Here is a 10401-nt window from a genome sequence, read left to right as displayed (position 1 = left end):
AAGATCTCTCTGTGAGTTTGTAACAACATCATTTAATGATCTTACAGGGTGTTCTCACCGAGACGACAGCTGAGCTTGCCGCTTCGTTAACGCTGGCTGTTGCCAGGAGAATTGTGGAGGCGGACTCGTTTATGCGAGCTGGGAAATACAAAGGATGGCTTCCCTCCTTGTAAGTCTTGTCTGCGACCGAAAAAAATCCAAATGAAAATTTGCAGGTACATTGTGCTCCCGGGTGCTGTTTTGACTGATGTGTGAGCGTCCCTGCTTGCAGATTCATTGGGAACTTGCTCAAGGGACAAACTGTTGGAATCATCGGTGCTGGGAGGATTGGATCGGCCTATGCACGAATGATGGTATCATTGCTTCCGGAAAGCTTGTGCGGTATTTTTTTATTGCTTTCGAGTGCAGGTTGAAGGGTTTAAGATGGATGTCATTTACTACGATCTCTATCAGTCTACGAGACTGGAGAAATTTGTCACAGGTGAGAATGCCAGATCTCATCACTCGACAGTAATGAACAAACAGTAACCATTTCATGCAGCGTATGGAGAGTTTCTCAAGTCCCAAGGAGAGACTCCGGTCACTTGGAAAAGAGCTGCAACGGTGGAAGACGTTCTTAGAGAGGCGGATGTGGTCTGTCCAGTTTCATTCCATCACACTGATAAAATGGCTTTATGATCCTTGTCCAGGTGAGTCTACATCCAATACTTGACAAAACAACATACCATCTGATGAACACGGAAAGGCTTTCAATCATGAAAAAGGTGAACATATTATACGCACGAAAAGTACCTCATGCAAACATTTTTAACTGCTTGCTACAGGATGCCATATTAATCAACGCAAGCAGGGGGCCAGTGATTGATGAGGTGGCCTTGGTTGCACATCTGAAAGCCAACCCAATGTTTCGTGCGGGACTTGATGTTTTTGAGGTAGACAGCCCGTGAATACTTTTACTGTGGCTAACCATCAACCAAAAAAACTTATCAGGACGAGCCCTTTATGAAGCCCGGCCTAGCAGAGATGCCAAACGCCGTTGTGGTGCCGCACATTGCATCAGCATCCAAGGTGTCAAGCCTTTCCATCGTTGAATTTCTTGGGACTGAAACGATCACGTGGTAAATTTTCATTTACAGTGGACAAGGGAAGGCATGGCCACGCTTGCAGCGCTCAACGTTCTCGTAAGGACACATCCCCTTCGCGCAGTTATCAGCTAATAATTTGCGTGAATCGTATGACACCAGGGGAAATTGAAAGGATATCCAGTATGGCATGATCCCAATAATGTCGTCCCATTTCTGGATGAGAAGACTCGGCCACCAATGGCGTGCCCGAGCATTGTTAATGCGAAAGCATTGGGTAAGTGTCTGATAGTAACTTCCACCATAGCTCACAAAGCCGTTCCTTTTCTCCTCTCTTTGCAGGGCTGGCTGTTGCTAAAGCCTCTAAAATGTGAGAATGAGCGTCAGCTCTGTAACTATTTTATGAACGCTCTGGTAAGAACTTTTTACACGAGCTAGCGAGAGCGAGAGAGGTAAAAGCTTTCCTATGCCTCTCTTCGCATCACACAGGATAAGTAGTGCTCTCCGAGTTATCGTTGTATGCCTCGTTTTTCAGATACAGATAGACGCGAGGATGATCCACGTCCAGGAAAGTCTCGGTGGTGTTTTGCACGGGACAGATATCCACCGCGATGCAAACGTCGGCTCCTCCAAAAACGAAAGCTACTCCGCCAGCGACAGCTCCAGCGGTCCTAAATCTCGGCGTTGGGATCATAGCTTTTTGGACCCAAGTTTGATCGTCTCCATAGAACACCTTGAAAGCGAAAAAGATCATCCAAGCCAAGCTCGAGAAAACGTAGAGAACTTCCAAAGTTACCTCGTTTACGTGCTTGGGATACTTGAAAATATCCTTCTCGCGGTAATGGCCCTCGCCTCCGACGATCATAAGTTTGTTCCCGGGAAGAACCAACGCAGCCTAGTGCAAAAGTTACTTTTTCAAGTGAAAATGGGATAGTAACTTACTGCGTCACCACGCGGTGTTAACATGTCTGGTCGTTTTGTCCACTGCCCAGTGGTAGGATTAAACGATTCCATTGCGGCTAAAAACGCATTGCCACCTTTGTTCGTGGGATCCTTGATGAAACAAAAGTAAAAAACTTGAAAGTAAAAACTTTGAGAGGTTTGATCCAACTTACATAGTAGCCTCCAAGAACGTAGAGTTCGTTCATAAAACTTACGCACATAAGATCTCCTCGTGGCGTTGGCATGTTTGGAACCTTGGACCATTGGTTCTTGGCGGGATCATAGACTTCCACGCTGTTTAGAAAGTTGTAATCGAATCCATAGCCTCCAGCAACATAAATCTGCGTTGACATTGGAATTAAAATAATATTGAAAATATATAAAAATTTATTAAAAAAATACAAACCTTGCCATTGACACTGGCAGCGCAAGTATCTCCATGAAAATCGATCTGATCGGTTCCACGGCTCCATTCATTCTTAGCGATGTCGTAAATAAGCGTGGATTTCACCAGAGCAATATTTTCTGGACTCGAACTATTTCTTCCACCAACAACGTAAATCTTCTCTGTATGTCACAATGAAAAAAAAACCAAAGCAAAACACCACCTATCAAACTTAATCTCCAATAGTTTAGAGCACCTCTTACTATCAAGCAAAGCCGCCCCAAACCGATAACGAGGCTCAGGCATTGGCGCCACCTTTGTGTAGTTTCGAAACACCGTGTCATACTTCCAAACATCGCTGGTCACATTTCCATCTACGAGAGATCCTCCAATTATAAAGATGAGCTCGTCTGGATCCACTCCAATAGCTGCGTGATCGGCCAAATTATCTGTAGAAAAACGAGAATGAGAAAGACAATCGCAACTAGCCGAGATGGAGTCCGAGATCTTCTTGGGAGAGAGAGAGAGAGAGAGATCATCTTACATGGTAACCTCGGTTTCATGGCCCAGAATCCACTCCCTCGAAACAAGCTCCCGCCATAGGTGAGGCCATTCAAGTTCTTCCTTCCAGTTCTCGACGCAAAGGCGACGTTGGGATTGGAAATCAGACCTTGGCGATCGTCCAGGCTCGAGATCTTGGTGCCCTGCAAGCCAGCGATGGCGGCCACGATCACTGCTAGTGCCAGGAAGGCGGCGCTGAGGCCTAGCAGCGCCCGCCGGAGCCTAACACTGGAGCGCCGCAAGCGCTTGAGCTCGAACTGGATGGCGACAATTGGGTCGCGATGATCGAGAGGAAGGGGAGGAGGATCATCTTTGTTGATCATACTGTTCATCCGAGAGGGAGAGAGAGAGAGAGAGAGAGAGAGAGAGAGAGAGGGCAATTGGAGAGGATTTAGTGATGGATTGAAATCTAGAAAACTTTGTGGAGCTTGCAAGAACGAAAGCAAAGAAGTGGATTGTGGAAAGAGACAAAGAAAAAAGTTGGGATTTTGCTGCTACTGCGGCAGAGGTCGTGGGTCATCGCCAAGAAACCATTTGTTAAATTTCCTTTGGCAAGTTCGCAAAGAGGGACCAAAAGTCAAAGGTGCGACCACCGCCCAAAAGTCGTCGCATGGTTTTAAAAAGTTGGCATTTTTCTGCTTGTAAAATTAGCAGCGTTATCCACTTTAGGGTTTTATGAGAAGTTAGGGTTTTTGGGGAGCAAAATCGCCATGGATGCAGCGAAGATCGCCGAGCTCAAGCAATTCGTGCAGATGATCGAGGCGAATCCAGCCATGCTCCATCTTCCCCAGCTGCGATTCTTTAGAAACTACTTGGAAAGGTAGAGCTCTAGTTCTTGGTTTCTTGTCTTTTCTTCTTTTGCTTTTTCCTTTCGCGTTTTGTTGTGAATCTCCTCTCGATTCATTTCTGTTGTGATCGATTTTTCGATTGTGTCTCACAACACGAATGTAGCTTTTGTGATTGGTTTTTCTTTTCATGGCTGGATGCTTGAGAACAGTTCTCTTTCGTTTTGTTTGTCTTTTTTTGGTTTTCTCGTCTTGTGATACAATGGATGCAGTTTGGGAGCAAAAGTTCCATCCGGTGCTACTGCTGCTGCTGCACAAGACAGCGACGAAGACATGCCAGAGCTTGAAGAACTTTCTGGTAACAAGCCAAAGGTTGAAGTGGAGGAGGAACCCGAGATCATCGAGTCGGAGGTTGAGCTCGACGAAGATGGGATTGTTCCCGCTGACAACGATCCTCCTCAGAAGGTAGCAATCTTTCATTTCTTACTTCCAGCAAAAACGTTGTCTCTTTTTTATTCAGATGGGTGATTCTTCTATCGAGGTGACGGAGGAAATGCAAGACAATGCGCAGCTTTGCAAGAGCAAGGCCTTGGAGGCGATTGCTGAAGGTATACTGCCACGAGTTTTTCTCGACCTTGTGTTGGTATTTTTCATTACGTTTTTCTTCTGCTTTTAAAGGTGATCTTGATGAAGGCGTGAAATATCTAACTGAAGCGATTGTGAGCAATCCTAAATCTGCGCTGCTCTATGCCAACCGAGGTAATGTAAAGTCTCACAAAAAGATAAGTCTCGTGTTTGTTTTACTTTCCCTCTTTTCAGCTGGTATCTACGTGAAGATGAAAAAGCCAAACGCTGCAATCCGAGATGCTGATGCTGCTTTGAAGGTAAAACCCTCTTTTTTAATCTCGCAATTGTGTCTAACCATTTGAAGCTTTGTAGTTGAATCCGGATTCGGCTCGGGGCTACAAATGGAGGGGAGAAGCAAAAGCTCTACTGGGACAGTGGGAAGAGGCTGCAAAGGACTTACACGTAGCCTCGAAACTCGACTATGACGAGGAGATAGCCGCCATGCTTAAGAAGGTACGCACCAAAACTCTCGATGCTTACGAACTTTTCTATGGAACTTTCTTGTAGGTGGAACCAAACGCTCACAAGCTGGAAGAGCACCGCAGGAAATACGAGCGTCTTCACAAGGAAAGTGCCGAGAAGAAGGCTGAGAAGGAGAGGCAGCGACGCAAAGCAGAGGCTCAGGTTCGAAAGAAACTCCATAGCTCTTTTTCTTTGTTTGCCTCTCGTTTTTCCTGGCATGTTTCTAATCCATGGATTTGAATTGAACAGGCTGCTTACGAGAGAGCAAAGAAGCCAACTTCTCCGAGTGGTGGTGGTGGCTTCCCTGGTGGAATGCCTGGAGGATTTGGCGGTGGAATGCCTCAGGGAGGAGGCTTCGGTGGTGGAATGCCTGGTGGAATGCCTGGAGGCTTTGGTGGAGGAATGCCCGGCATGGGAGGCGGGCCAGGAGGAGTCGACATGAGCAAGATACTAAACGTAAGCTCTAGCTTCTTGCAAAGTTCTTGCCAAGTTCTTGCAAACTTCTTGCAAAGTTCCTCTTCGAATCGATTGATCTTTTGATCATCTCCTCTTTTGACAGGATCCGGAGCTCCTTGCTGCGTTCCAGGATCCAGAGATCATGTCCGCTCTTCAAGACGGTAAAAAAGGCATCTTTTTGGAGTGGAACTTAAGTGGCTTGCTTGGTCTTTGCAGTGATGAAAAATCCTTCCAGTCTCGCGAAGTATGAGAACAATCCCAAGATTGCTCCTATCATCAACAAGATGAAGACCAAGTTTGCAATGTAGGCGAAAAAAAGGTTTTGTTACTATCAATTGGTTTGTAAATCTTTGGTCCAATGGTTTAACAATCTCATCTTAAGATCCAGGTGTTTAAAAGATTCTGTGTGTGGGGATACTTAACGGCTGCGATTCTTGGGTGGTAAAAGAGAACGAAATAAATAAAAAGCTCCACTCTGACCGTTAGATGCCGCGCCTTTTCTTCTTCCGCCCTAGGGTTTCATCCTCCCATCGCGACAAGTATTCTCTTCCAGGGTTTCTTCGATCCGGCAATGCGCGGCGACGATAATCCGGCTATGGCGATGCCTCCACCGATCCATCGCGGCGCACGGCTCCGGCAGCACAATGCGCGCAGCGGCGACGAATGTCACATCCTCCCAGGTCTGATTCTCTCCGCGGATTGATCGATCCAGGGGCACGATGCTGCCCGGCCAAGTCTGGGCTTGAGAGAGGGCGATCATCGATCAGCACAGGCCATGGACGACGAAGGCGAGGATATTTCGAGGCGGCGCCGGATGATGAAGTCCGAGAGCTTCGTCAAGACGCGGTCCACGAGCAGCTGTGCCACTCCGAGGTACCAATGGCGATCCATCTCATGGTCGAGTCACGCGCCGGTCCAGTCCCCGGAGGAGAGCTCCGAGAGTGGCAATGAGATTGGAGAGGACACGGACAGCGATGGGGATACGCACACACTGTGTCCGCCTCTACAGTCACTCTCGGTTTCTAGCGAGGGGAAAAAGGTGCTGAGGAAGGGGAAGAACTGCCTGGATATCAAGCTGGATCTGGGGATCATCGAGAAGTCTGTCCCGGAAGAGGATGAGGCGCTGGAATTCTCGGACTGGCAGCAGCAGGAGGAGAAGGCCGTGGAGAAGGACAAGCAGTGCACGCAAATCTTCGGGCATTTGTTCGTGGGTGGAAGATCCGCGGCCCAGAATTACGCTGTTCTCCAGAGCTGCCGGATCACCCACATTCTCAACTGTGTGGGATTTTGCTGCCCCGAGTACTATCCAAAGGAGTTCCAGTACAAGACGCTGTGGCTCCACGACACACCGGCAGAGGATATAGTGTGCGTGCTCTACGACGTTTTCGATTTCCTGGAGCTCGTTCGCGAGCAGGCTGGCTGCCAAGTCCTGGTGCATTGCTCCGAGGGAGTTTCCAGGTCCGCTGCGCTGGTGATCGCCTACATGATGTGGCGAGACAGGAAAAATTTCGACCAGGCTTTCGATCGGATGAAGTCGCTCAGAGGTTCTACGAATCCAAACTTGGGGTTCGTCTTCCAGCTCATGCAGTGGCAAGCCAGGATCATTGGTGCTCAGAACAAACCGTCGACGACGAGCATGTACAGGATTGCACCGCAGTCGGCGTATGATCCTCTCTATCTGGTGCCGAAGACCGTCGCCAACCCGAGCTTTGATGCTCTCGACTCTCGCGGCTCTTTTGTCGTTCAGACGACGAGCAAGCTTTACGTTTGGAAGGGAAAGAGATGCGAGAAAGGGATGGTGGCTGCCGCTGACAAGGTGGCGTTTCAGCTCATACGATACGAGCATGCTCACGGTCCGATCCTCACAGTTGCCGAGGACAGCGAGCCGCCAGCTTTTCTCGAGGCACTGGCGTCTTCTCCGAAAAGTTCTTCGTCCAGGGATTGCGGTGCCAGTTCGTCTTCCAGCTCCCACTCACCAAAGGAAAAGGTGGTGTCGATCTACGACACGGACTATGATATCTATTCCAAAGCCAGGGCAGGAGAGTTTACAGTCGCAATGCCCGTGAGAACACCGGTGTCGGCTATCCAGGGAATGAGAAGTCCGCAGCCAAATTGCAAGCCGTCACCTCCAAGCAAGAGCTAACTAGGAGACACCAGGAAAAGGAGGCACACAGTTTTGCGGCGCCAGGGGCATTTTGTCCGTGAACTGCAAAGGTAAGTAAGCTTGCCACCACTGCTACTTCGCATGCCCATTTTCTAAACCAGATTCCAGGTTTCGAAGAACGACACGGACAGTTTTGTGAGGAGGTGTTCCGAGCGCAATAAAAGAGGTGCACGCCTTATCCATTGTTTTAATTATTTGTAGCTTTTGACTCAGCGTTTTCCACTTGAATGCAGGTGCAGGCAGTTCTAGCGCTGCGAAACATAGCTTCCGAGCTCTCAGGTCCTCCCAATTAGTACTACTTAGAACACAGACTTTATACACAAGGGGGCAAAAAACAAACAACGAGACAACAAAGAAAGAAAGTAAGAAACGAAAGCTCTCGTATTTCTACCTGTGCAACTTGGACTGATGCTTCTTCTTCTTCTTCTTCGTCCAGCGCTGGAAGCACTGCTTATCCGGACGAGACAATGCCGCCAACGACGGGATACTTATCGGAGAACTTTTTCTCCCAGTCGAGTAAGGTTGTCATCTCCTTCTCGCTCAAATCATCGAGAGGGCCGCTCACCTCGTCCGGCTTGGTGCTCATCTTTGCGAGTCCTCGGCTAGCATCCTTTCCGGCGAACACGGCGTATGGTCCTCCCGGCCCGTAGAAGTTCGTGGCGCTCGAGACATTGTAGACTTTTCCCCGGATTGCAACGCACACGGGCAGCGTTGGGTCGCTTCCATCGAATTTTTTGAGCTCTCCGGCAGTGATGTTCCCGACTCTCGCGTAAGCCATCGAAAGATCTCTTTTTTTCTCTGCAAAGATTCAAGTGGTGAGTGAGCTCTGGATTTGTTTTTGCTCTTTCACTGATCGCGGGATGTTCGCAGGGAGCGAGAGTGAGAAAATTGAGCTAGAATTGGAGTGGAATTCGATCGAGGAGATTTTTTGGGACATCGCATTGAAGAAGAAAGCTCTCACCTTGTTATGTTCTTCGCCCCCAAGTGTAGAGTTTTTAGGTAGGGTTTGTCACGACATCTTTTTATGACGTGGCTGGTGACGTGTCACGGGCAGTGCATTTACTATGTTTTGCGACGTGGCAGCTGCCGTGGCTTGGGGTTTTTGTTTTTAGGGTTCTTCGATTTTCTGGAGGGAAGGGAATGGCGCTCCAGGATGAGAGCAAGCGGACAATGCGCGTGAGTGGCGCGTTTCCTCGCATTGTCTCAGCTGTGTTTCTTGCAGGTCGCCGTCGTTGGCTGCGCTCACGGCGAGCTCGACAAGATTTTCGCCACTGTGAGGCATGTGGAGGCCAGCGAGGGTTTGAAAATCGATCTGCTGCTGTGTTGTGGTGATTTCCAGGTTCGCTTGTCGATATTCTGTCGAAAATTTTCTCAAGAGGAAAGATTAATTTTCGCAGGCCGTAAGGAATGAGCTTGATCTTCAGTCGCTCGCTTGCCCTCCAAAGTATCGCTCTATGAACAGCTTTTGGAAATATTACGCTGGAATAGAGACTGCTCCGTGCACGACTGTTTTTATTGGAGGAAATCACGAAGCCTCGAACTACTTGTGGGAATTGTAAGGGTTCATGCTAGAAAAAAGCTATGTTTTTTTTTTCTAGCTCGTTCTTTTAACGTTGGAACTTATAGATACTACGGAGGATGGGTGGCTCCGAACATCTATTATCTGGGAGCTGCCGGAGTGATCTGGTTTGGCGGGCTTAGAATCGGTGGCTTGTCAGGAATTTATAAGCAGCATGACTACCATCGAGGTAATTCACTCTTGTTCTGGAGTCTCTGATAATAATTTTTGTAACAGGGCATTTTGAGCGGCCTCCTTATAATCTTAATGAGCTACGTTCTGTTTTCCACGTCCGTGAATACGATGTGCACAAGCTTCTCCAAATCAAAGAACCAATCGACATTTTCATGTCGCACGACTGGCCTCAAGGTATCGCACAATGTGGAGACTTGCAGGGGCTTTTGCGTTACAAGCCCTTCCTTCAACAAGAGGTCAGCTTGCCGGTATCCTTGTTTTCTTTGTGTTGAGTTCGCGGTTTAGATTGCAGATAATGTCTTGGGAAGTGTGCCTGCCAGAAATGTGCTTCTGAATCTGAAACCGTCGTATTGGTTTTCGGCGCATCTTCATGCCAAGTTTGCTGCTATTGTAAAGCATGGTGACGAGAAGACTACGAAGTTCTTAGCGTTGGACAAATGCCTACCGGGTCGCCCGTTTCTGCAGGTTTCTCTGGTGTTAAACTCGAGCATTGAAACTGACTGTCGATCTTCTTGTGAAGGTTTTTGATTTTCCCACGGCCGACGGAACATTGGAGGTCACCTATGACAAAGAATGGCTGGGAATAACACGAGCTTATCACTCGTGTTTTCCTTTGGAGAGGGTTGTGAGGACTCGGTAAGTTTGTCCCTTTTAATGTGCATCTTTGACACCATATGTCGGCAGGGCGTGTTCAGACATCAAAATCCATCGGGACTGGGTCGAAAACCTCTCGCTCACAAAGAGTTTGATTCCTTCTTCGTTTCAACAGACGGCTCCTATATATGATCCTCACAGAAAACTAACCGGTCCTACTGGTATGTGTACGTTTTTATGCTTGCGTATTGGGTTCCAACTTCGCTTACATAAAGGCGTTCTTTCCACAGGGCATGCCCAAAATCCTCAAACGGAATACTTTCTGGACCTCCTGCAGTTGCCGTATTTGCTTGACGCGACACCCGGACGAGCTCAAGGTAAATAATCTCGTTTTCCTTTCCAGCCCTGCATTTACACACCTGCTCTGCAGCGGGTCCCGTCGTGGATTTCAACGAAATCCGTCTCGAAGATGAAGAAGAACACGAGAAAGGCTGTACGGTGGCTGATCCCAATGAGATTGTGCTGGCTAACGATGATACAGACGTACACTAATCGTCAACTCGCTTTCTATGTCCATCTCGACTTTATTC

At 48.1% G+C, this 10401-nt stretch overlaps 5 protein-coding genes and 1 pseudogene across 9 annotated transcripts in view; 4 read left to right on the top strand and 2 right to left on the bottom strand.

The window, feature by feature from the left end:
• The window catches only part of LOC112347542, a 2319-nt pseudogene extending 719 nt beyond the window's left edge, over positions 1 to 1600 (top strand). The window contains exons 4-13 of the transcript XR_002992797.1: positions 17 to 169; positions 272 to 353; positions 409 to 481; positions 542 to 633; positions 690 to 764; positions 825 to 932; positions 991 to 1068; positions 1137 to 1181; positions 1245 to 1359; positions 1425 to 1600. The product of XR_002992797.1 is annotated as a glycerate dehydrogenase-like (transcript). The remainder of the gene's footprint in view (positions 1 to 16; positions 170 to 271; positions 354 to 408; positions 482 to 541; positions 634 to 689; positions 765 to 824; positions 933 to 990; positions 1069 to 1136; positions 1182 to 1244; positions 1360 to 1424) is intronic.
• On the bottom strand, positions 1564 to 3338 carry LOC9642413 (kelch-like protein 3). The gene is made up of 7 exons (XM_002973443.2): positions 2954 to 3338; positions 2673 to 2858; positions 2431 to 2591; positions 2198 to 2365; positions 2025 to 2135; positions 1879 to 1977; positions 1564 to 1815 (listed from the first exon to the last, which is right to left on the bottom strand). Exons 1-7 carry the CDS (start codon positions 3300 to 3302, stop codon positions 1564 to 1566), a joined length of 1326 nt encoding a protein of 441 aa, XP_002973489.2. The 5' UTR covers positions 3303 to 3338.
• A 292-nt stretch (positions 3339 to 3630) lies between these two features.
• On the top strand, positions 3631 to 5685 carry LOC9642412 (FAM10 family protein At4g22670). The gene is made up of 10 exons (XM_024678500.1): positions 3631 to 3790; positions 4028 to 4220; positions 4276 to 4363; positions 4434 to 4514; positions 4575 to 4639; positions 4695 to 4835; positions 4890 to 5006; positions 5094 to 5300; positions 5404 to 5461; positions 5517 to 5685. The coding sequence occupies exons 1-10, from the start codon at positions 3681 to 3683 to the stop codon at positions 5606 to 5608; spliced, it is 1152 nt and encodes a 383-aa protein (XP_024534268.1). The 5' UTR covers positions 3631 to 3680; the 3' UTR covers positions 5609 to 5685.
• An 88-nt stretch (positions 5686 to 5773) lies between these two features.
• On the top strand, positions 5774 to 7806 carry LOC9641913 (protein-tyrosine-phosphatase MKP1). Its single transcript, XM_024678495.1, has 2 exons — positions 5774 to 7514; positions 7573 to 7806. The coding sequence occupies exon 1, from the start codon at positions 6076 to 6078 to the stop codon at positions 7441 to 7443; it is 1368 nt and encodes a 455-aa protein (XP_024534263.1). The 5' UTR covers positions 5774 to 6075; the 3' UTR covers positions 7444 to 7514; positions 7573 to 7806.
• Positions 7754 to 8479, bottom strand: LOC9642411 (probable steroid-binding protein 3). The gene is made up of 2 exons (XM_002973442.2): positions 8426 to 8479; positions 7754 to 8262 (listed from the first exon to the last, which is right to left on the bottom strand). The coding sequence occupies exon 2, from the start codon at positions 8240 to 8242 to the stop codon at positions 7916 to 7918; it is 327 nt and encodes a 108-aa protein (XP_002973488.1). The 5' UTR covers positions 8243 to 8262; positions 8426 to 8479; the 3' UTR covers positions 7754 to 7915.
• A 107-nt stretch (positions 8480 to 8586) lies between these two features.
• Positions 8587 to 10385, top strand: LOC9642410 (lariat debranching enzyme). Of its 4 annotated transcripts, none has more exons than XM_024678497.1 (10): positions 8587 to 8640; positions 8687 to 8803; positions 8862 to 9019; positions 9091 to 9212; positions 9260 to 9453; positions 9503 to 9682; positions 9738 to 9853; positions 9902 to 10032; positions 10102 to 10188; positions 10242 to 10385. In XM_024678497.1, the coding sequence occupies exons 1-10, from the start codon at positions 8605 to 8607 to the stop codon at positions 10361 to 10363; spliced, it is 1263 nt and encodes a 420-aa protein (XP_024534265.1). In that variant the 5' UTR covers positions 8587 to 8604; the 3' UTR covers positions 10364 to 10385. The 4 variants fall into 4 exon arrangements, with proteins under 4 accessions (XP_024534265.1, XP_024534264.1, XP_024534266.1 ...); XM_024678496.1 differs by having other exon boundaries at positions 10087 to 10188; XM_024678498.1 differs by lacking the exon at positions 10242 to 10385 and having other exon boundaries at positions 9913 to 10032.
• The last annotated feature ends 16 nt before the right edge of the window (positions 10386 to 10401 follow it).

Source organism: Selaginella moellendorffii, unplaced genomic scaffold (genome assembly GCF_000143415.4).
Source record: "Selaginella moellendorffii unplaced genomic scaffold, v1.0 SELMOscaffold_22, whole genome shotgun sequence".
Taxonomy (NCBI): Eukaryota; Viridiplantae; Streptophyta; class Lycopodiopsida; order Selaginellales; family Selaginellaceae; genus Selaginella; species Selaginella moellendorffii.
The sequence above is the reverse complement of the archived record's forward strand: the minus strand, read 5'-3'. Positions and strand labels throughout refer to the sequence as shown.

Coding starts and splice junctions, on each gene's coding strand:
- LOC9642413 (XM_002973443.2), bottom strand. CDS start 3,302: ATGAACAGTATGATCAACAAAGATGATCCTCCTCCCCTTCCTCTCGAT. Junction 2,859..2,953: donor CATGAAACCGAGGTTACCAT/GTAAGATGATCT, acceptor GTTTTTCTACAG/ATAATTTGGCCGATCACGCA. Junction 2,592..2,672: donor TGGGGCGGCTTTGCTTGATA/GTAAGAGGTGCT, acceptor TGTGACATACAG/AGAAGATTTACGTTGTTGGT.
- LOC9642412 (XM_024678500.1), top strand. CDS start 3,681: ATGGATGCAGCGAAGATCGCCGAGCTCAAGCAATTCGTGCAGATGATC. Junction 5,007..5,093: donor GACGCAAAGCAGAGGCTCAG/GTTCGAAAGAAA, acceptor TGAATTGAACAG/GCTGCTTACGAGAGAGCAAA. Junction 5,301..5,403: donor ACATGAGCAAGATACTAAAC/GTAAGCTCTAGC, acceptor CTCTTTTGACAG/GATCCGGAGCTCCTTGCTGC.
- LOC9641913 (XM_024678495.1), top strand. CDS start 6,076: ATGGACGACGAAGGCGAGGATATTTCGAGGCGGCGCCGGATGATGAAG.
- LOC9642411 (XM_002973442.2), bottom strand. CDS start 8,242: ATGGCTTACGCGAGAGTCGGGAACATCACTGCCGGAGAGCTCAAAAAA.
- LOC9642410 (XM_024678496.1), top strand. CDS start 8,605: ATGGCGCTCCAGGATGAGAGCAAGCGGACAATGCGC. Junction 9,454..9,502: donor AGCCCTTCCTTCAACAAGAG/GTCAGCTTGCCG, acceptor TTCGCGGTTTAG/ATTGCAGATAATGTCTTGGG. Junction 9,683..9,737: donor CGGGTCGCCCGTTTCTGCAG/GTTTCTCTGGTG, acceptor CTTCTTGTGAAG/GTTTTTGATTTTCCCACGGC.